Source organism: Echiichthys vipera (assembly GCF_963691815.1).
Source record: "Echiichthys vipera genome assembly, chromosome: 1".
Taxonomy (NCBI): Eukaryota; Metazoa; Chordata; class Actinopteri; order Perciformes; family Trachinidae; genus Echiichthys; species Echiichthys vipera.
The window spans coordinates 13,834,357-13,856,849 of NC_139826.1; the positions used below are offsets into that span (position 1 = coordinate 13,834,357).

At 41.7% G+C, this 22,493-nt stretch overlaps 1 protein-coding gene across 1 annotated transcript in view; it reads right to left on the bottom strand.

Annotated features, from left to right (window-relative positions):
* Nucleotides 1-252: 252 nt before the first annotated feature.
* Nucleotides 253-22,493, bottom strand: part of tox3 (TOX high mobility group box family member 3) — a gene marked incomplete at its 3' end in the record, with an annotated part of 42,788 nt that continues 20,547 nt past the window's right edge. The window contains exons 2-7 of the mRNA XM_083916356.1: nt 20,761-20,826; nt 9,672-9,923; nt 3,169-3,432; nt 2,822-3,052; nt 1,338-1,418; nt 253-1,107 (exon numbers count right to left, since the gene is read on the bottom strand). Coding sequence (XP_083772482.1) covers nt 253-1,107; nt 1,338-1,418; nt 2,822-3,052; nt 3,169-3,432; nt 9,672-9,923; nt 20,761-20,826 — 1,749 coding nt within the window. The remainder of the gene's footprint in view (nt 1,108-1,337; nt 1,419-2,821; nt 3,053-3,168; nt 3,433-9,671; nt 9,924-20,760; nt 20,827-22,493) is intronic.

A 22,493-nucleotide genomic window follows, 5' to 3' on the forward strand; every position in this document is an offset into this window, starting at 1 on the left:
CCTCACAAACAAACAAATAAACAATCACTGGGCGCTCGCCCTAACAGGCTTCTGTCACAGCTCAGCCTATTTTATAGACAAGTTAACATGTTTACCTCCTGTACACGCATGTGCATATCCGTCTATAACAATGGACAAGTTCTTAGTATAACATTCTAAATCTTACACACTTCTTAAGTGCAACTTAGAAAAGCAACATGGAATGATGCTTTTATTCTATTCCTGTTCTTTGAGATAGGATTTCAATTTGGCTCAGTAAATGCTGACTTGAGACAGGACCTGGGCATGGGCCTGGATTTGGGAGGGGTGTGGCTGTTGCTGTGGGGCCGGCTGGGGGCTTCCGAGCGATGCAGAGCCTCCCACTGAATGGGGTGTACCAGGAGAGTGCTGGGGTGGGGAACACTGGGACTGGTGCTGCTGTTGCTGCTGCTGCTGGAGATGTTGAATCTGCTGCTGATGCAGCTGATGCTGCATCTGCATGTGCTGCAACTGCATCTGCTGTTGCTGCTGTTGTTGTTGCTGCTGCTGCTGCTGTTGTTGTTGGTGTTGGTGTTGGTGTTGGTGTTGCTGCTGTTGTTGTTGCTGCTGCTGCTGCATGTGGTGCTGCTGCAGCTGTTGCTGGAGGTGGTGTTGGAAATGCTGATGCTGCATCTGCTGCTGAATCTGCTGGTGATGCATCTGCTGCTGCTGCATCTGATGGTGCTGGAGGTGCTGCTGCATCTGTTGCTGCTGCTGGAGTTGCTGCATCGCATGTTGTTGCACCGGTTGCATCGGTGGGCTCATCTGAGACACCGCTGTGGACTGGGCACCCGCCACCATGCCCCCTCCGGCACCCATCTGGCCGAGCAGCTGCGGTGGCATCCCGGAGGACATGTTTTGGTGGGAGACTGTAACTGAGGTCACGATCTGATTGCCCCCTAGTCTCATCTGCAGAGGTTTTGGGGCAATGGCCCGTGGGAGAGCTTGTTGGAGGGCCTGGGAAGCTGCTGACATGGAGGGGTGCTGGTTGAGGGGTGAAGGCAGCACCAGGCCTGGGGAAAGGCTGGTGGAGGCCAGGGTCTGCTGTACTGAGCGGATAGTCTGGGCCTCGGCTGATTCTGCTGCAGCCTGGATGTAAAAAAGAGATCTTAAGTTATGTACTAAGCTACAGTTGGCCCCACTGAAGAATACCATTTACAATTTCTAGGTATACCGTATCATTTCTAGACATCAAGTTGTTTTTGGCATTACATTTTCTACAACTTCACAGTGCTATAGAGGGAATTATAAGAAATTGAATTAACTTTTCTGTCAAATTCACACATTTTTCAGGTGAAAGGGAGGAACAGATTTCTCACCTTGGAAACCAGGCTAGCACGGTATGCGGCAAGGGCTTTTAGATATTCTTTCTTGGCAGCTTCTGTTTTGCTTTTGTAAACCTGTGATGACACAAAGGTACGAGTGAATAAAGCTTCTTATTAATTAGACATGATCCCTATTACAATGGAGAGTACATTACTCAAAATAAATGGTTAAATGGTATTCAAATTATAGAGTAAAAATACAAAACATTCGCTCATGGACAAATCACATTACAGATAATTCTAAAAAAAGAAAAAAAATGGCAGAAATGGCTGGACGAACTGAAAAGTCTTTATCCAAAAACATTCTTAAGAGGTAATATGTTATAGTGTGATCTACAGTAACCTTAGTTATTGCTGTGCAGTGTGGGGCAATGCAGCTCAAAGAGACTGCAGCTAACACTAAACAAGGCAGCAAGAATGGTGTTGATGTGAAAAAGGGATGAGTAAACTACATATTATAATGGACTGGTCCACAGTGGTGGATCATGTGAGACAACATTTTCTTGCACTGATTTAAAAAATCAAGAGTTTAAAAAGCCAGTTAGTTTCAAAGACAAACTGCAAACTGCTTATAATTTAAGAATAAAAGATAAAAAAAATCAATATGTACTACCAAATAAAAAAACTGAAATGGGAAGACTGTCACTCACTCAAGAATAGTATAGCAGTTGGATTATTGATTGTAGCTTTTTAATGTAGTTATCATCACACTATTGTTCTTAAAGTAGTTTTGGAATATTGCTGTTGTCTGTGAGCACATGCAGATGAATATGTGTGTATTTTTTAATGTGCACTCTTTATTGTACATAGTATTTAACCTGACTCTCGCCAGTTGAATTTCGTTCCACCTTGCTTCCCTCATCCCTCCTCCCTCATCCATCTGGGACCGCTCGAGGAAGCGATTTCAGGAGGCTGGGCCTTGTAAAAAATCCTTGCATATGATTGGATAAACCCCTTATCCCCTTGTGCTACTTCAACCACTCACATCGAAACCAACCCCTGACGCTGAGGAGAGCGACGCAGGGAAAAGCCAAACAGAACAGGTGACATCGTTTCCACCAATAAAAGCCTTCAGAGCCGTTCTCTGGTGTTCTTTTAAAGAAGAAATATTCATATATTAAATTAGATTAGATTAGAAATATTAGATTGGACAACACGGATGGAATAGCAGCATCGATGTTGACATCTGCTTCCTCGATGCGAGCCGCCACAGTCATTCTCCGCTACGTCACATCTATAAAAACCCGCCAAGCGGTCCTGATTGGCCTGACCATTTTTTGCAGACCCTGAAATCACTTTCCTTTGGAGCGAATCCAGATGGTTGAGTGGAGCTAGGCGGAGTCAAGACGGAAGCAAGGCGGAACGAAAGTCATCTGGCGAGAGTCAGGTTATGGAAGATTAGCCAATGAGCTAAAAGAGATTCAAATAAAAAGACAAATACTCAGTTCACACGTCTGCATAATTCAACTTTGTAGTACCTGCTTCTGCTCCTCTCCCAGACCGTCCCACATGGAGGCCACAATCTTGGACACCTCTCCAAAGGTGGCGTTGGGATTCTGTCCCTTAATAGCGGCCTGGGTGTCTCTGAAGAACAGGGCGTAAGCCGACACCGGCTTCTGAGGCTCATTGGGATCCTTCTTCTTCTTCTTCTTAGGAGTCTTGGGCTTCTTTGTGGGATCTATAGGGGCTGGTCGCTTCTCTCCGATGACCTGCAAAGATCCAGTCAGATGCAGAAATTTACAAAAATAGCTTTTACATCGCCAGATTAATTTCCTACGATTACCATTCAATACAGTTATTTAAATTATTTATAACTTTTGCTCACCCTGTTGCCTTCGTCCTGGTCATCTTCGTTGATGGAGCTGGAGGGAGACGGTGTGGCAGATTTGCTGGCAGGTGGTGATGGGGAAGTATGGGTGATGTTGGGTCCCGCCATGTTTAGGCTCAGCTGTGCGTTGAGTTGGGATTGGTTGATGGTGGTCAGCTGATTCCGTGATAACATCCCATTGGGGCTGTTCATGCTGATGATGGACTTCATCACCATGGCTGGGTTGGGTGCATACTGGCGAAGATGGCCTGGTCCAACATTCTGTAAAGGAATTGATGCAAAAGCAAAGCAGGCATGTTTAGAAAATCATAATCAATTTTAATATTACATTGATTTCCCTCTGCTTTCATAATGCCTTTGAGATTCTGGCTGCATGGACTTGCACCTCATTTCTCCAGCTCAGGGATGTCTTTATCATCACTATGACACCCTGCTGCCCAGTGCACAAAGCTCATGTAGCTGTATCTCTGTACCAGAGAGGAAATCAGGTCATTGGATTGTGCGGATTGTTATGTGGCCGATCACATGTCACTATGTCCTGGGTCTTAAATGTCTCTATTACAGGCCATGATAAATTATCTTGACACCCGAGGAGCTAGTTTTATAAGGCAGTAATAGATGGCCACACAGCTCAGTTGATTCATTTCAAAACTATTGTATGGAAATCTGTGACACAGCTTTTGACTGCCCAGTCCCTGGAGGGGAACAGTGGAGTTTTCCTGCGCTGTGGTACATAACTTCAAATGCCACAATAAAAAGACTGTTTGAGTCACAGTTTGTATGCATGCACCTGCATGTCAGTTTGGTCTGAGGCAGCCACAAGCCTGTATGCTTAAGTGTAATGATACTTTACAGTTGTAACACCTTCCATAGATCATTTTTTGACTGCCAGAGTGGGAAAAAAATACGTCTATATAATCAACTCCATAAATTAACTTGCTGAAGGTATGAAGCTTAAGGGCTCTGGACAGGTCTCCTCCCTTCTACTATCCAGGGTACAATGTCATGACATTTTGAAAAAACTTTCCTGGTAAAACATTAAATTCTTGAAAGAGTTTCAGAGAAGGTGCATGCAACATGTTTACATTGATTGTTGTGAGGATGAATTTACTAGGACTGCCAGCTCCCCAGAGGGAAGACTGATCAGAGAGCCAGCAGAGCTGACATGGAACAGAGGAGGGGACGTGAACACAACAGAAAAGGTGATTTGTTCTCCCTGGGTACATCCATCTGGTATTCAGCAGCACAAACTCAATCTCTCCCAACATCAACACATCATAAACCCACACACCTGGCTTTATTGAAAGAACCTTATGAACGCCCGTCTTCAAAAACAATATTATAACACCATTTCAGACAGAAACATATTGGATCTACAATCCATTTCTTTTCTCATATGCCATGTCTACTGCTTATCATAAATACAATCTATGAAGTGAGAGTGGATTTATATTTACATGTGCGAGGAAGGTTCTGTGAGAGGTGAGGCGAAGGTGGGAGAGAAATTGGAGACGTATTGTGCTTCAAATATGGAAGCTTTCCGTTTTCTTGCAAATAAAAGCTGCAATAAACAAGCCTGTGATCAAATGACTGTGATTTACATATCTGCAACCCGCCATGTTCCAAGTGCTATTGTCATCTTCATTACTGAGCACATGATGGCTTGCAGTTTCCTCTCTGCTCGCTGCGAACATCAAAGATGCACACACTGAGCTCATTAGTCGTGGCCATCTGTATAATAACACTTTTGCCCAATCCCAATGATGTACTTTTGACTTAGAGCAATGGCCCATTCTGCCATTTGTTTGGAATATGGTGATTTCATTTGAATGGCCTTTGGATACAGTGCATTAAAAAATGCACTGATGACTACAGTTAAACTTGATCACATCACATTTAACAGCCTACTAAATGTCTTATTCCATCACATATTATAGCAATAACTGGATTAACAGCAATTGTGCTTTTGACTCAATGGAACACAAGAACAATGACAGTTACGTCAATGAAACCCCAGCATTAGCAATTCTGATTTTAATGAAAAGATAACAGCTAATAACAGAGTAAAGGAAATCATCCTAAATAACGCCTTGATTGTGAATATGAATCTGATAGGATATTTATTTATGTCCCTCTACCTTCTCATTTGCATTTTGATTGCAGTATTGTCAGCAGTCACAGCAGACATCTAAGCAGATATTTTGATTGTCATCGTAAATCTGCAAATAAGTCCTTATCTTGAGTACACAGTGGCCAGATGTGCCCTCCTTAGTCAGCTCTGCGTGTGTGTGTGTGTGTAGGTGTGCCGTCTGTCCGTGTTTGTACGGTAAAACACTAACAAGCTGAAACCCACTCCCTAATCAATAAAGGCTTTTTAAAATGTAAATTAATTTTGTAATATTCCCCAACGTGTTGCCTTTATTGTCAAATCTGAAATAGCTGGCAACAACATAATGCTGTCAACAATATGCTGCTGCAAAAAAAGAAAAATAGCTTGTTCTGTACATTATTGTTGGCCTCGTCCACACTTAACAGAGCAAACACTCCATGTAGCGTTTGGAAAACTAGCAGATGAGAGAATAAAAACACCATTGACAATGTGTGAAACCCTTTCCACAATAAAACACAGGCCAATAAAGACAGCAGCTGGACACAAAATGCAACATTATGCGTTCACCAAGTGATACAAATCTCAACACTGATGTCAATGAAAGCAGGCTCTCTTCTGTTCTTTAAGATATTGGAAATCAGAATTTGGGGGAAAATTTATGAACAGTGGCAACATGTACTGAGCTGTAACAGGCTGAAAAGAATGTTAACAAGTTCAATTTCCATTCAATCAATGCCAGAGCTCTTGGAAATGTTCCATGGCAGGAGAGGGGTAAAATCATCTATATGGTAATTATAAGGATGAATCCCCCAGTAACTTTCGCCAGCATGAAAGGTCAGTCCTATTAAAGATAGTTTATCAGTGCTCTGCACATATTCCTTTACTCGCCTTCTAAACGGGTACATCATTTTATTTTTTTCCTCCATTTTCAGCAACCTGCTGAAGTCTGTGCTTAAGCCAAATGAGAAAAATGGAATTTTGAATGCCAGTAAAGGCTATAATAGCATAGAGATAAATTGTTTTTCTTTCCCTTGCCCTGTCTCAGTCAAACACACTACTCTCTCTTTCTCTCTCTGGCGTGTGCAAACTCAGTCCATCTATCTCCCCCACCTCTAACCCACACTTAAAAACAAATCTCTCTCTCCCTCTCCCCCCGTGAGGTTCCCTCCCCCTGGTCCGGTAAAGCCACTGACCCATACGCCTTTCCACTATTTCTCCTGATGCATTATGGGTATTTAAAACTTGTCCAACATGACATCATTTCATTTTGAGAGCTGCCTGAGAAAAGTAAATTATAGAATCAATCATGCAGAAGGTCAAGCTGAGACTTCATTACAAGTATTGCATGCCTGCATGAATATCTTTCATTTCTGACTGACCCAATATGTCACAATAGCTGTCTGTCGAGGGAGAAAAGCAAAAAGAAACGGAGCGAGAGAAAAAAATTCACTCTCTTAAATTGATGTACAACTCATGTCAGTGCTTCTTGGCTTGGGAGGGAGATAAGAGGGAAGTGTAGAAAAACATGCTTTCTGCAACAGTACCCACATTTTCCATTTGATTCAGGATATAGTGGTTTTTGACCAGTCAAAACCAAGGGTATTATACTCACTGGCAATCTACACGATATCGAGGCATATCAAATCATGTGAACAACAAACTACAAACCTTTTTTTCAGCCTCACTTTCATCTCACATGATTCATGTGGTCCAAACACTATTTTGTGTTACACATTAACATATCTTTGCAGCTGTAAAGCTAATGACATGTGAAACTGCGAGTTGGTAATGAAAAATATATAAAGCATCACCACATGGTGGTAAACGTAATAAGACAGCAGGGCTCATATCTCCTAAATATTGATTTTAACATAATTTACAACATGTAAGTTTCAATTCCAGTCGTGGAGGAAATTTCGGTACATGCCTACATGTGTCAAGAAAAGTCTAAAGTGTGGTGAAGGCACCAGGTGTTTTTTGAAATAGAACCCAGAGACCCTTGCTGTGCAGCAGGGAGAAAATCGAGAAGAAATTGTGAATAAAGCAATACTGGCAGCTCTAACTCCACTACTATTTGGCACTATTGAGATTCAATCACAAATCAGGAGGACACATGCTGGGAGACAAAAATGAGAGTCAGAAGCTTGTTAGGAGAGCAGATTAAATAAATAATGACTTCAGATTCAGGGCTTGCCAGGCACATTGCAGCTGAGAAAATGTATTTCTCTTTGTAGGAGCCCCGGCATCTGTGGCCACTTTGCGAGACATATGCTGAACATTATGGGGAGAGGAATTAGCAGAACACTTGGCAATGCAATGACATGGAAGAAGCTTTTTTGAAAATAGCCCAGGTATATTCACTAGTTGGGTATCTCATTAAGCTCTGATAAGAGACAGGCTTCCAGACACACTAAATGTTCTCCACTAGTAAGCTTGTATACAGAAAGAAAACCAAGACAAGTGTTTGGGAAATATGAGCGTGGTGGCTTGATGAAAAATGTAATTGCAATAGTGCACGGTTTATTTGTTTGCCCCTGCAGCCATAACAAATAACACAAAATGTAATCATGTATATAAGGCTGTCATTCCTTTATCAGTGTGCTGACAAAATGACAAAACACCCCTCTTAGGGCCTTCGTAAATCATTGTCTCTGTATATAGAATGCGCTGCTAACAGTGCTGTTACTTATCTCATTTAAAAGTTGCGTTCTCTTTTCTAGGCAAAGATAACACCATAGATGAATAGAATTTCTATAGGCATTGTCACAAGACTTTTGGGGATCAATCCCATTTACAGAAAAAATGAAGGGCCACCACAATCCTTCCTGCAGTACAATGTGTGATGACTGATAAGGAGTGAGTAGTGTGCCGACGACAAAGCCACGAGGCAAGGAGCAGAAACCCACATTCTCCCCTCAGTTTTTAATAGAGTCTCTGCACAATCAGAGACATGAGCCATGCAAATGGTGTTAAAGAGGAATAATGTTTGAGAATCAAATCTAATCCTCCAGCAAGTCGTGAGAACAGTCAGGAATGTAATTGTGTCAAGGTTCCGTTTCTTCCAGATGTAGAAAGCTTAACTGACCATGAAATGAAAATTCTTTAGGCAAAAGCCTTCTGGGGCCCACTTACTGTATGCGGCGGAGATATTTTAAAAGCCACAATTATTTTACATGCCAGAAGCATGGAAGCAGGAAAAGGAGCTGTAACACTTTATAGCCCCCTTTCCATATAGAATGTAAATAAATATCTCTAATATCAGTGTGATTCAACAAATGTGCTGGAGGGCAGGGGGTCTAAAACATATTTAATTCATTCACATAGTTATAATGATCATGGAACCTCTTCTCCTTGCCATGTTTTTTGGGGGTTTGCAAAGCAAAATCCGCATCATATCATCATCTTTCCACTCATGTCTTTGTCCTTTCTTTTCTTTTCTCCTAAATGAATCTTCCATTTTTGTAATAGGTCTGTAAGACAACTAGTCAGCCAGTGACATTTCCATTTTTCCTCCTCAATGCTTCTATGATTGTGGCATTTGAAAATGCCTTCCACCTCAAGACAACAATCTCACAATCTATAGCACATAGCGGTATCAACATAAAGAGAATGATTATTTCATCCACTGTTAGACCATCCGCATCAGGGGAAAGGAGGATTAAACTGAAAATAGGTTCATGAAGCCCTTTTTTAAGGGTCATTTTCTACAACGCAAAGACAAAGCTGATCCTAAACTCCAAACAAAGCATGTGTCTTTTCTGAAGACCTCGTATGACATTGGAGAGAAGCATGCATCAGCATTTACAACAGAAAAAAAGGCTTCTGGAGGCAACATGAATTAAATATGAGCATGTGAAACTGTGGCACTTTTGGGTCCCATTTTCACTGTCCTTCCTGAACTGAGTCTGCTTTGTACTTAAACACCTGTGATCTATGCACATCTGCTCACCTTACAGAGGGGGTCATCCATACTCTGTGTGCCTTTTTTTTCTAAAAGGAATCCTCACAGTAAGTAACATAATATCATGACATTTACTCAATGTGATCATATACCTCCTGTGTTGTAAACCAGGCCAGATGCTGTGCCAGATGCACTGACAACAGGAGGCATACACAAACTGTGAAGGTGACATTCCAGTTCAGTAAAAGTGCCCATTTAAGGACTGTTTGCTCGTATCAGGGGTGTCCAGTAGACTACACTTATAAGTCATATCCTTTAGTTTGGAAACAACATCAAAAAACGTATCTGAAGCTGCAGCTACAAGTAGGGCATACACTGTAGCAGCGCTGGTGCAGGATTTCAGTTGACAGATGAGAACAACATTTCTCTAGTTTCAGAAAATAAAGCTTTCTTAATTGAATAGTGGTGTATATGCATAGCACTGCTCACCACGTGTTGGCCATTGTGGATAGACACCCCTTCCTGGTCCATCATGTTGCGTGAGATGGTAATAGAGGGCAGATCCAGGCTCTGAGGGGGGAACTGAGGGATTAAGAGACCCCTGTGAGGAACTGGGGGCTCCGGCATTGCTGGGAAAGGTGAGTCCACTTCCGAAAGACCCAGACCAGACTCCGTCTCAGGTGGAGGTGTAATGGGAGGAATCTCAAACTCCTCATCTCCCAAGCTGGGTGTATGAAAAGTCTGCAAAGAAGAGTGAAAACCATGAAATCCAGGAAACACAACAGCCAGAAAACATTCTCTGAGGTGGGACTTATCTAACATGCTGGAAGGAAACCTTAGGGGATTAAATCAGACAACTTTGTTTAAGAGAGAGAGTGTTTTAGTAGAGTGGTAATACACTTGTCTGTAAGTGCACTAAGATGTAACATTTCCTAAACCTATTAAAGTCCACTTTGAGGAAAAAGAGAAAAAAAAAAGGCAAGTGAGGAGGAAGACGTCAAAAGCAAAAATATCAAGCGGCAATCATGGGAGAGAGAGGATACATGATAAAAGCCCTTAATCTTAGGGATGGAAGATGTTGGGTTGAAGTGCAGTGAAAATACACGTCACAGGGAGATGGGTTTAAAGAACATTTTCAAAGATTATTACGCTTGGCCAGAAGTGTTTCTTTTTGTTCCCCTTGCCTGCACCCTTAAATCTGCTCATCAAACAGCCTAATCCTCCTGCCTTTCGAATTAAAGTTTTTGGTCACACTTAATTTGCTTATGTGCCTTCTTGAAGATGGGACTGTTCACCTACTTGGGTCTTGTTTTCATTTGCGCATTGCATTAAGCTACTCTCTGAAAAGCCAATATATTCCTATCCTCACAATGACCACACTGCAGGCCGACATATGTACAGCTGAACAAACAGCATGCTATTGTGCTGCTGACATGATTTTGACTGTGAGCACTTTGCACACTGCTTGCATCAAGATGCTACTATCGAACACAAAACTGCTTCAGGTTTATCTCAAGTACTACTTTTTTGGCCTTGGCACACTTCTGTGGTAATATTTAACTGATAAATTCTACTAGATGTGGATAGCTGATAGGTTTCAATTATAGTCAATGTTTGTGCTTCCACCGACTCCCTCACAACTCCGCCGATCCGGAGCCCTCCGGAGCAGATACACAGGGCTTCTATTTTTGCCGGATGCCAGAGCAATTCAGCACAGAGCAGATCATGTGGGACAGGAAGTCGTTGCAGAGAAACAAAATAAAACATCTCGTTAATTTCAAAATAAAATACACCAAGCTCACAATATTGTACTGATCCATAGTAGAATCACAATAATCCACACAAAAAAAGGGGCTCAGTTGTTTCCCTTCTACTTCTCTGGATGGAAACAAACTGTTGTTGGTTTTGTGGTTCTGTTTATAGAATCTACATCCTGTTATATGTCACGATCATATGTGAATTTGCCTGATCTCGTGGGTCCTACGCTGGACAGCTGCACACCACAAACGCAGCCAGTGGGTGTTGACGGACGGCAGAGCATGGAGCAGAGCACGAAGCAGACACGCAAGACCTGCATCCAGTAACCTTATCAGCTATTTTTTAAAAAAAAGAAGTAAATAGTCATTTATACCAATTCGAAAAAGGCACATGTGAGTCTCCCGCATGCCAATTTCCCCTTTCACACACCTGCATTTCATTATCAACAGAATTGTGAGTCCTGGAGATGATCACCCCTCACTTTCTGACATAAACCCCAGGGGAGCCAGTTATTCTCACTCTCTGTTGACTCCCTCTTAACAAAATGTGAAAACATTACATTTAGGCACATAAAGCATCATTGCATGGCTTGTGCTATAGGAGTCCAGTCCATAGGAATCAACGTTCTATCAACCTCAAACTTGATACTAAGAGCAGCATGAGATGCCAACAAAGCTCATTGTGGTCAACAAAAAAGCTAACCAGGCATGTCTTCTCAGTCTTCCCCTTCTGTCTTTCTGTCTCCGGTAGAGGATAGAATAACAGAAGGAAGACAATGGAGAGAATATGCCAACACAGCCGTTGATTAGGGAGTATTAATGTTCCCCTTGCTTGCTTTAGCACACAGACACTTGAAACTAATTCATTGCCTACTCAGGGCAGCTGTCTTGACAAGCACTGATGAATTCCAGTGGTAGAGGCAGCAAATAGAGTTTTCATTTCTTCCTTTTCTTTCTCTCTTCCTGCTCCCTACCACTGCTTCACTTTTCAGTGCTTGTTTCACGGCTACAGAATCAGTTCTCCTTTCAAAAGGAGCGAAGGTCATATTCATCACAGTTCTGGCCTCTGGCTCGCAGAGTGCAGAATAAATCACAAGCACCTTCAGTGGAAACCATTTACTCTCCAGTCCTCTGCTGTCATATTATGCTTCCACTTACAAAACCTCGAGAACTTAGTTCACAGTAATGCCTGTTCATCCTCATGCAAATCAAAAATGCAGACTGTTTATAAAAAAAAGCAAAAAAAAACCAAAAAAAACAAACTGTCATGAGTTATGGACAAAAAGTTCCAGTAGCACATGGGAAGAATCAAAGATTCATCATCAGGGTCTTCATTCATCTTATTAGACCCCTGTGGATTATGGTAAACCTCAACACCAGCCTTGGCTTGGACTAAGCCTCATCTGTATCATATCATGTAGCAATTTGAAAACACAAGCAAACTATTATAATCTCTCTGAAAGAAGACTATCAGCTCTAACTTGGTAATGCCTTGTCCGGTAGAGTCAATCACACTACACACACTGTAATACTACATTAACCACATAAGCCCTTGTATGAATGCTTTTGTGGAAGCAAACAAATCACTCAAATGTGTTTGCTTTGGCTTTACCATGGATACTATTTGCTGATCTAAGTATATCTTGTGTTACCTTACACCTTGTAAAGTAAATCAGGGCAGAACTATACTAGTGATCAAAATTAGAGAACAAATTATAAATACTTGATTTATTCTGAAATACTGTTATTTTTTTACTATTCAGAATTTGATAGAATACCCCCTGTGGCTATACCACTGCTATACCAACATGTTTTTTGTTTATTTTTTAAATAACTAAGGCAATTCAACAAAACCTTTATTTTGTGGAAAAAATAAACAATATTTTCTCAGGGATATAGGATTAAAAAATGAATAGGAAGGGTAGAGGCCCTTGCTTTGAATGATTTCAGCACATACACGCCTACAGGACATCACTAGTTTCTCACACTGCTCTGGTTTGATCTTGGTCCATTCTTCTTCAGTCTCTTCCACAGTTCGGTATTCTATTAAATTCTAAACAACAGTGTTTCAGAATAAATAAAAAAATTAAAGTATTTATTAGTTGTTCTATGATTTTGATCTCCAGTGTATATAGGCCACTGGATCCTATAGGGTGGTGAAATGTGGCCTAGTTAGAGAGCCAACCGAGAGATTTGAGATGTCAAAAAGAAGGTTGGTAGGTGAACTCTGTTTTGTATGAGAGCAGCACAAGCATGACTGTGACCTTTAAACAAAACACAGACATGTACATGGAGGAAAGGGGTGCTGGTGTTTAGTGTCTGCTAAACAGAATGGAAGCAAAGGACATAAAATACTGTGGGGGAGGGAAGATAGATCAAGATCAGTATCACAGACGTGCTTGTGTGCATCACCTCTTTTTGTTAATGATTATACAAATTAACATCTGCACCAGGGGCACTGATAATGGAGACATGGCGTTTGTGTCTCATTTGGGGGTAGGGGGTGGGGGGTTTGGAAGATGTCAGCTGTCTGCTAAAAAAAAGGCCCTCTCCCTGGGGAAGAGAAGCCAGATTTTTACTGGAACCCACAGAGTGTTACGGTGTTGCACACTGTCTAGTGTCATTTCACATAAAGCCAGTCTAATTCTGTACCAGGAGCAGCTTAGAGGGCTCTGATCGGAGATTAAAAGATGCACAATCCACTTTTTTTGCATCACCAGCCTGATTATCCATTTAAATTGTTACGAATGGCTCAGCAGAGCCAAGTGCCAAGCCAAAGGCTGGGTTGGGATGTGCAGGCATGTACATTTAAAGGGTGGGCAGGAGACAGCACAACAGAGAGTGAGTAGTGTGTGTGCGCCTTTCCACTGGCAGCTACAAGGTCCAGTGGTATGAGTGCAGGGCTTGATGTACCCAACATGAGCATCCCGAGTAGGTGTTTGGGAAACCTCCAGCTCTCAGTGGTAAATCTTGGCCAAACTATACTGTACTGCAAATCATCCTCAGCAGTTATTATATTCTGCCTGAAAAAAAATCAAATACTGGGGTTAAGCCTATCTAGTTTGTAGTGATAAACAATTCATAGCTAATTGTTAAGAATATCCAGTGAACAGCAGTGAATACATTACAGCAAATGCAAAAAGATGTTACCAAATACTGAGACAAAATGATCTACAGCCACACTAGGGGCGTATGTTCACAGAAGTGCTTTGAGCTAAATACTACCATCAGCTGTCAATGATAACATGCTGATGTTCAGCAGTTAAAATGTTTACCATGTTCACCATCTTAGTTAGTATGTTAGCATGATAACATTTGATAATAAGCACTGAAAACAGCTGTAGTGAACAGCTGAGGCTGGAAACTCATGGTGGCACTAGAGAAAACAAGTTCACCAGAGTCATATACTGTTCATCATCTGGGAACCATGAATCTGTTAGATGTTGACATATTTCAAAGGATAAGTGAAAATGTATCTTTAATATCCTGGAGGCACTGGATGAGGAGAACCTTATTGTGGCGCTAGAGGAACTTCAGACTTCATCCTCTGAGGAACATTAATGTCAATACAAAATTGACATACAATAATTGAGCTATTTCAGTCTGGTCCAAAGTAGTGGACATACCGCCCGACCAGCATTGCCATCAATTTAGTGCAAAATCTTGTTTTAAACAGTGATGCTTCATTGTAACTATATCTAATAAATGAAACACTAAAATGTTCACAACAATATAAATATACAGGGAGTTGACTAGAGATGTGTATCAGTGAATTTCCCTTTCCAATATTTTATCCTTGTGCTGCCATGGTGCTCTTTCAATATCAGGACAAAGAGCAAGAGAAAGCTTTTCGGGCAATAGTCCCAGCCCTTCAATAAACGTAGTAATGCAATTCACAGATGCAATAACCAAGACTTGTTAAAGGTAGCAGCAAGCAATTACTGCATATAATAGGCCTTAGAATCAATAGAGGCAGGATTGAGGATCCCGTTTCAAATATCTAGACAGGCAGAGTGCAGCTACTCAAATGACAACATCAACCATGGCACCCCTAATCAACATTATTTCAAATTTGGATCATCTGTAGTCCATTTCTACATATTTATAGTTCATTACACGTCTCTAATTTGATTGGGAAAGTAAAGTGATACATCTGAGTGGAACACAATCTCAGTGTGCAGTATCCTTTTCCCTGAGGGACGCAGTCAAGCTTTCACTGCTAGGATGTATGCTTTACCAGGCACACCAAGGTCATCTTATCTCATCCTCTAAGTGCATAAGGTAAATGATACACCAGCCATTTAAACAGAAAATACAGGTCTACTGTTCTAATGTGAAAGCAACCTGCCACAAACATAATACATGCTGTAATTTTAAATATACAGTATGCTTTGTGCAGATAAATGGCAACTGGATGCAAACAAGTTTCCATTTTGTTTCAAGACATTTGTGGTAACAATTGTGAACAATCATCTACTTGGAGTTAAGAGTCAAAGCCCCAACAGCAACAAAATTCTCACCACAGACAACAAACTGTCGCTATAAATAGTATATTAAAGTGTAACATTATTCTTCTTTCTTTCTTTGCTGCTACACTCTCAGTCCGCCTAGTACATGACCAGTAGTTTATGGTGGCCAATGTTAGCAGACTTTGGATAGGTATTGCTTAGACGGTCAGTTAACTGACTTTATAACTCTACTTGTATTACTGTTACACTATGTTTTAACATTTACCATTAAAGTAAAATTGTCATCTGTGGCCACAGTGGCAGCTGTTAGCAAAAGTTACACAGACTCACTAAATGATAGGTGAAACAGGACACTCACATTGCAATCACGTCAAAGAACAGGTTAAAAAACAAAAAGGGCTACAAAAGCTGTCAACTGTTGTTCAAGCAGTCAAATTTCACCAGCTTGACAACTTACAAACTTTCTCAGGGACAAAATGGAAGTTCCGATACTACTGCAGGAAACCCAGAAAATTTGTTACGTGTTGTGATGTGACTGTAACGCCACTTTTTCATGGTATGGCCACATTGCGGATGGGACCCCCTCGGTGTAGGCAGGATCGGCATAGCACTGCTGCGTGGAACTACCGTGACATCACCTCCAACGAAACACTCTGGATCCTTTCATTGGCAACCAAACAGAGGTACGTCTGCACTTCATCAATTACTAGAGATGGGATTTTCGGCTCTTTGAAGGGAGCCGGATCTCATTTAACCGTTTCTTTCAAAGAGTGGTTCAAAAGACTAGCTGCAGACTGATTTTTATGTTTATTTATATATATATATATATATATATATACACACACATCTATATACACAAATACATGTATATGTGTGTATGTGTATATATATGTATATGCATATACATATTTATATATATATTATATGTATATACAGTGGGTACGGAAAGTATTCAGACCCCCTTAAATTTTTTACTCTTTGTTAAATTGCAGCCATGTGCTAAAATCATTTAAGTTCATTTTTTTTCCTTTTAATGTACACACAGCACCCCATATTGACAGAAAAACACAGAATTGTAGACATTTTTACAGATTTATTAAAAAAGAAAAACTGAAATATCACATGAACATAAGTATTCAGACCCTTTGCTGTGACACTTGTATATTTACATCAGGTACTGTCCATTTCTTCTGATCATCCATGAGATGGTTCTACACCTTCATTGGAGTCCAGCTGTGTTTAATTCTAATGATTGGACTTGATTAAGGAAGCCACACACCTGTCTATATAAGACCTTACAGCTCACAGTGCATGTCAGAGCAGATGAGAATCATGAGGTCGAAGGAACTGCCTGAAGAGCTCAGAGACAGAATTGTGGCAAGGCACAGATCTGGCCATGGATACAAAAAAATTTCTGCTGCACTTAAAGTTCCCAAGAGCACAGTGGCCTCCATAATCCTTAAATGGAAGACGTATGGGATGACAAGAACTCTTCCAAGAGCTGGCCGTCCAACCAAACTGAGCAATCGGGGGAGAAGAGCCTTGGTGAGAGAGGTAAAGAAGAACCCAAAGATCACAGTGGCTGAACTCCAGAGATGCAGTGAGGAGATGGGAGAAAGTTCAAGAAAGTCAACCATCACTGCAGCCCTCCACCAGTCAGGGCTTTATGGCAGAGTGGCCCGACGGAAGCCTCTCCTCAGAGTAAGACACATGAAAGCCCGCATAGAATTTGCCAAAAAACACATGAAGGACTCCCAGACTATGATAAATAAGATTCTCTGGTCTGATGAGACAAAGATGGAACTTTTTGGCCTTAATTCTAAGCGGTATGTGTGGAGAAAACCAGGCACCGCTCATCACCTGCCCAACACCATCCCTACAGTCAAGTGTGGTGGTGGGAGCATCATGCTGTGGGGGTGTTTTGCAGCTGCAGGGACAGGACGACTGGTTGCAATTGAAGGAAAGACGAATGCGGCCAAGTACAGAGATATCCTGGACGAAAACCTTTTCCAGAGTGCTATGGACCTCAGACTGGGCCGACGGTTCACCTTCCAACAAGACAATGACCCTAAGCACACAGCTAAAATGACGAAGGAGTGGCTTCGGAACAACTCTGTGACTGTTCTTGAATGGCCCAGCCAGAGCCCTGACTTGAACCCAATTGAGCATCTCTGGAGAGACCTCAAAATGGCTGTCCACCAACGTTCACCATCCAACCTGACAGAACTGGAGAGGATCTGCAAGGAGGAATGGCAGAGGATCCCCAAATCCAGGTGTGAAAAACTAGTTGCATCATTCCCAAGAAGACTCACGGCTGTATTAGCTCAAAAGGGTGCTTCCACTCAATACTGAGCAAAGGGTCTGAATACTTATGTCCATGTGATATTTCAGTTTTTCTTTTTTAATAAATCTGTAAAAATGTCTACAATTCTGTGTTTTTCTGTCAATATGGGGTGCTGTGTGTACATTAATGAGGAAAAAAATGAACTTAAATGATTTTAGCACATGGCTGCAATTTAACAAAGAGTAAAAAATTTAAGGGGGTCTGAATACTTTCTGTACCCACTGTATATATATATATATATATATATAAACACACACACATATATATATATATATATAAGCACTGCACGTGTACTCTGCTGCGTTCTTCCCCTTGTGCCTTTTCTCCGTCTCACGCAGTGGAGTAGCAAAGAAGGAGCTTGTGTTTGCCGCGTTAAAAAATAAACTCACAACTCTATCAATTATATGGTGTAGTGTATGTAAGTAATGTACAGCATGGTTCCGTGGGCTGCCATTTTGAAAAATCCGCATTGAGTGAATTAAAATTTGCTATCCCTATTGAAGGTAGCATGGCTATTTAAACATCATGGAAGATGCAGGAAGCCCTGTTTGTCATGTTAGCTCACTTAGAACCTCTACTAAGGTGTACAGGTCCAAAAACGTACTATTGCCTCGCTCTTTATAAAGAAAACCAATAAAGAACGAGTCAAGCTGTAACATTCAAGGAAAAAGCAGTAAAAGAGAGATACAGTTTGATGGTTGTAATAGAGAAAACATTTAGAAATGTATGTATGACTTTACAATTTCAAGTTAGCGCTATAACAACTGAACCTACCGACCAAAAGTTAGTGCACCTGCATCTAATTAATAACTCAAAGCTAATGATATTTTTTTTAAGTCCTATTTTGAGCTATGCATAAAGAATCTTCATAAAATACAAGGGGTCACATATTTGTATGCAATTACCCTTTGGTTTGATTTGATAACAATAGCAAATATGGAGGAATAAATTTAGCCTGCTGCCAAAGTTAGCTGTTCATCATCGAGTCCTCATAATGGACACTTCCTTTCTCCCTGCACCCTCAGCCCAAGGCAGACACATTAAGTCGATTAATAAAGCATTACAGTGGAGATGGTGTGAAATATAAACATTAATCTTACTTTAGCTAAGGTTGCAACAAACAACACTTTGGCAAAAAGAAAAGAAAAAAACTATGCTTAAGACTTCTTCTCTCTTGCTCCAACACAATACCATCTGTGCCCTAACACTGGAAACAGTTGTTCCTTTTGACGAAATGCAAATGAGGTAGGCTGTTTTTATCAAGGAGCCCCCCTCTTTCCAAAGCCCATCCCCCCAGTTCCCTGACTGCCACAGTGGGCACTCACAGCTGGGGGCTGAACGGGCCTCAGCAGCCAGTGAATACAGAGGATGCGGCCACTCAGCGTAAATGCAAAGGAAAATTAAACTTCTTCCATAAAACTCTGTGGCTTTCTGAAGCAGCCACTTTATGGACATGGGGTCACACACTCAAAACACTTCCGTCTGAGTTGCATCCCAACAGCCCAAGTGACTTGAATGAAAACAATGAGGTTAACGGTGGCATCTATCTCACTATTTTGGAGCCGTGTAATGGTGCTTTGCTGTGGGTTTTGAAGCCAGATCAATCTCCCCTGCTAAACTGGATGAGATTGGCCCATTTGAACCACAGAGGATGACGGGTATTTTTGGTGCACTTGTCTCTAATGACAGGGCAGTGGAGTGGGTGGAGGGGGAATAGAACTGGTAAATTTAGCACACTGTTAGGACTACTATGGCTCAGAGAGGCAGTTATGTACCTCCAGAGAAACAACTGTTCTCTTCTTTCTTTCAAAGCAACAGTACACAGAGTCCATCCAGCAGCTCCACATACTTAGGGCGCGCTCACACTATCCTCCCGGACCGAGACCCGGACTTTAGGGTACTTGTCCCCCCTCCCTCTCCCCCCCGCGCCCCAGCCCCGTTTGTACTCACACTACCAGGGCCTCGGCCAATACTTCTTGCTGTCCATACGCCTTCAAGCCGTAACACGTCACACGCATTGATCGCGTGTGTGTGGCTTTGTTTACAAATCTTTCCACAGACAGTTTTTGTGCGTCTTGTCGACTGTTTTTGAATATTTTCATCCGACCAAATCTGCAGTAAACACTCCACCTCCGCATCACACCAACATGAACCTTTCACCGCCATTGTTGTTGTTGTTAAATGTCCGCGCATGGTCCGTCCTTCTATTTACATGTCCGAACAGGCGGACATAACGCTACTGCCGTAGGGCTCGTGCTCGTGCGCGTACACGTGCGCACGCTCGTGCTCGTACATGTGCAAACGGCTCCGCTAAAGCCCACCTATTTCAAGCGGGCCGTGGCGGCCCAGCTGGCCCCAGTTGAGCGCAGAGCGGGTGCGCTCACACTACTTAAAGGTACTAGACTTTAGCTGAAAAACCGGTTTTGGCCGCGGCCAAAAGGATAATGTGATCACGCCCTTAGATTGTTGGTGACATTTCACTTTTTGTAGCAGATAGAATGTGACAGAACTATACAATCTCTCTGGGCTCCTTCATTATGTCTTTGAAAAGGAGAAGAAAACAGGTGTTTATAACCTCAGCTTTATCTTACAGTGTGCGGTCAAGACAGTAAGATCACATCAGCATCAGCTCTCAGAAGTTACTATGAGGCAATAATGGGTGAACCTAGGTCATCCTTCTGTAAACGTATTGTCTTTTGTGGCTCTCAAGACAGGCAACACGATGAATGGATGTTTTAGAGGGCATTACAGTGTGAAATACAGAGCTTATGCTTTAGATATTGGCGTTTACTTATTTACCTAAATACTAAATCACGAATCATTTATATACATGACACCTATAAAAAGGCCAAACTAAATGAAAAATATATTTAGATGTTGCCAAGTCAGATAAGAGACATTTGTTCCACTGTACTTTACTGCATTTGTATTGGAAAGTAGGTTTTGCTTGGTTGAATTCACCGTGTTCAAATGAGAGTTTTAATAGGAAAAAAGTTAAGTATACTCACATCCCCAGCAGCGAGCAGTGCACCGTTCGCCTCCGCCATATTCATGTAGTTGTTGTTATTCTGGAACTGCAAATTAACACAAAAAACACAATCAGCCTACTAGTGTCCAGATAACATTGAGTGCAACTCGAGCTCTCCCCTTTGATATTGGACATCTGTCATTCAAACAGACTGTCACACTTGCCTCTGAATGTTTACACATTGAGTTAACCCCTATTCTCTACCTGCGCGGGCGCATTTTGCCACTCTGCCATTATTGTGACATGACGAGAGGCATGTGAGAGGCCCAGGCCAATTCAAACCAGGGTAATGAGAATCTGGTCTGGCTATTCAGCTCATATGGGATGGCAATTAAGGATATGTTTGCATCACAAAGCCAAGTATCAAGATGCAGTGGCAGGTTATTAACTTCAAATAAACTATGGGAGGGGAGATACTGAGGGGAAATAAGGAGGCAGAGAGTGTTTTTAATACGGCTTGAGTACATTTTTGGTTAATGGGAGCTTGGTTTTACAGTGCATCTCACCAACATGGTTTGGATATATATTTATTTTCATTAAGAATCAGATGTCAACATGTATTTTGGATCCATCCTCTTTTAATGCAACAAATAAAAGTGTATTTTACCTGCTAATATCGGTATTGATATCAGAGTAATAACACGTGTGCCACACTTTAAAGACACATTAGTGTCTCAGACAGTTGACAAGCTATTAAAACCCTGTACTTTGGTAAGAAATAACATGTTTTCACAACATGCCCCACCCTCCTAACCCACACGTAGCCTGCTGGCAAAATGGCAGCCACTTCCTTTCTTTGGAGACACAACCACGCTGACAGGTAGGAACAATGGGACATAGAATGAAGAATTATGGGCTAGCAGCTGGGCCCAGGAGCACAATGCACCTCTCTGTGAGTGAGGAGTGCAAAACCCAGCCTACACAGTACAGAGGAGAAAGAGTCAGAGCGTGTTTGCGTCTTCATGAGGCTGCACTTAGAACACATTTTCAACAAAGCTCGGCAGTGATCTCTTTTGTGTGTTTATTACAAAGTCACTCTCTTAAAACGTTATGAGAGACGAAGAACTCCAATGGATTGAGGGAGAGAGTAAAAATGGATTCTTATCCTTGCAGAAGGCAAACAATTGTGGAAACAAATTAAGTTCAGAGCGAACAGAGAAGTGCATTAATATATTTTCTAGCCCTTTGTGATTTTCTCCACTTCTCCTTTTCTTCTGAGTGGTTAGTATGCCAATGTAATTAATGTAAGAACTGCTGCTAATCAACTGCAGGGGTATCCATTAATTAGTCTATGCCCTGGAGAGAGAGTGGCGAATCATCAGCAATGTTAACAGTATTACGCACCAATGAGAAGGGGAGCCACAAGCTCTGCTAGCAGTTGCTGAAGCAGGTGGTTTGTGCTGTCTAGGCCTCTGGTGCCATCTTACCTTGAGTTGTCCCACTAAACTATAACTGACTGGAGCGCTGGGCTTTTACATGTTTGCATGTTTACATGAAACATCTGTCAATAGCTAGCACTCGTTCACTTCCCAGCTGTGTGTAACTTTGAGACATGACATGGCTGGGTTACGTCAGCCACTCGGCTGGTAATTAACCTTTTGCTGGGCTTATCTTGGAAGTGTTACTCCGTCCCTCTTCTTCTTTAAGATAACAAATTGAAGTCTCAGAGATATCCTTCTCTATTCAAGCACTAGGAACATTGTTCTGATTGTG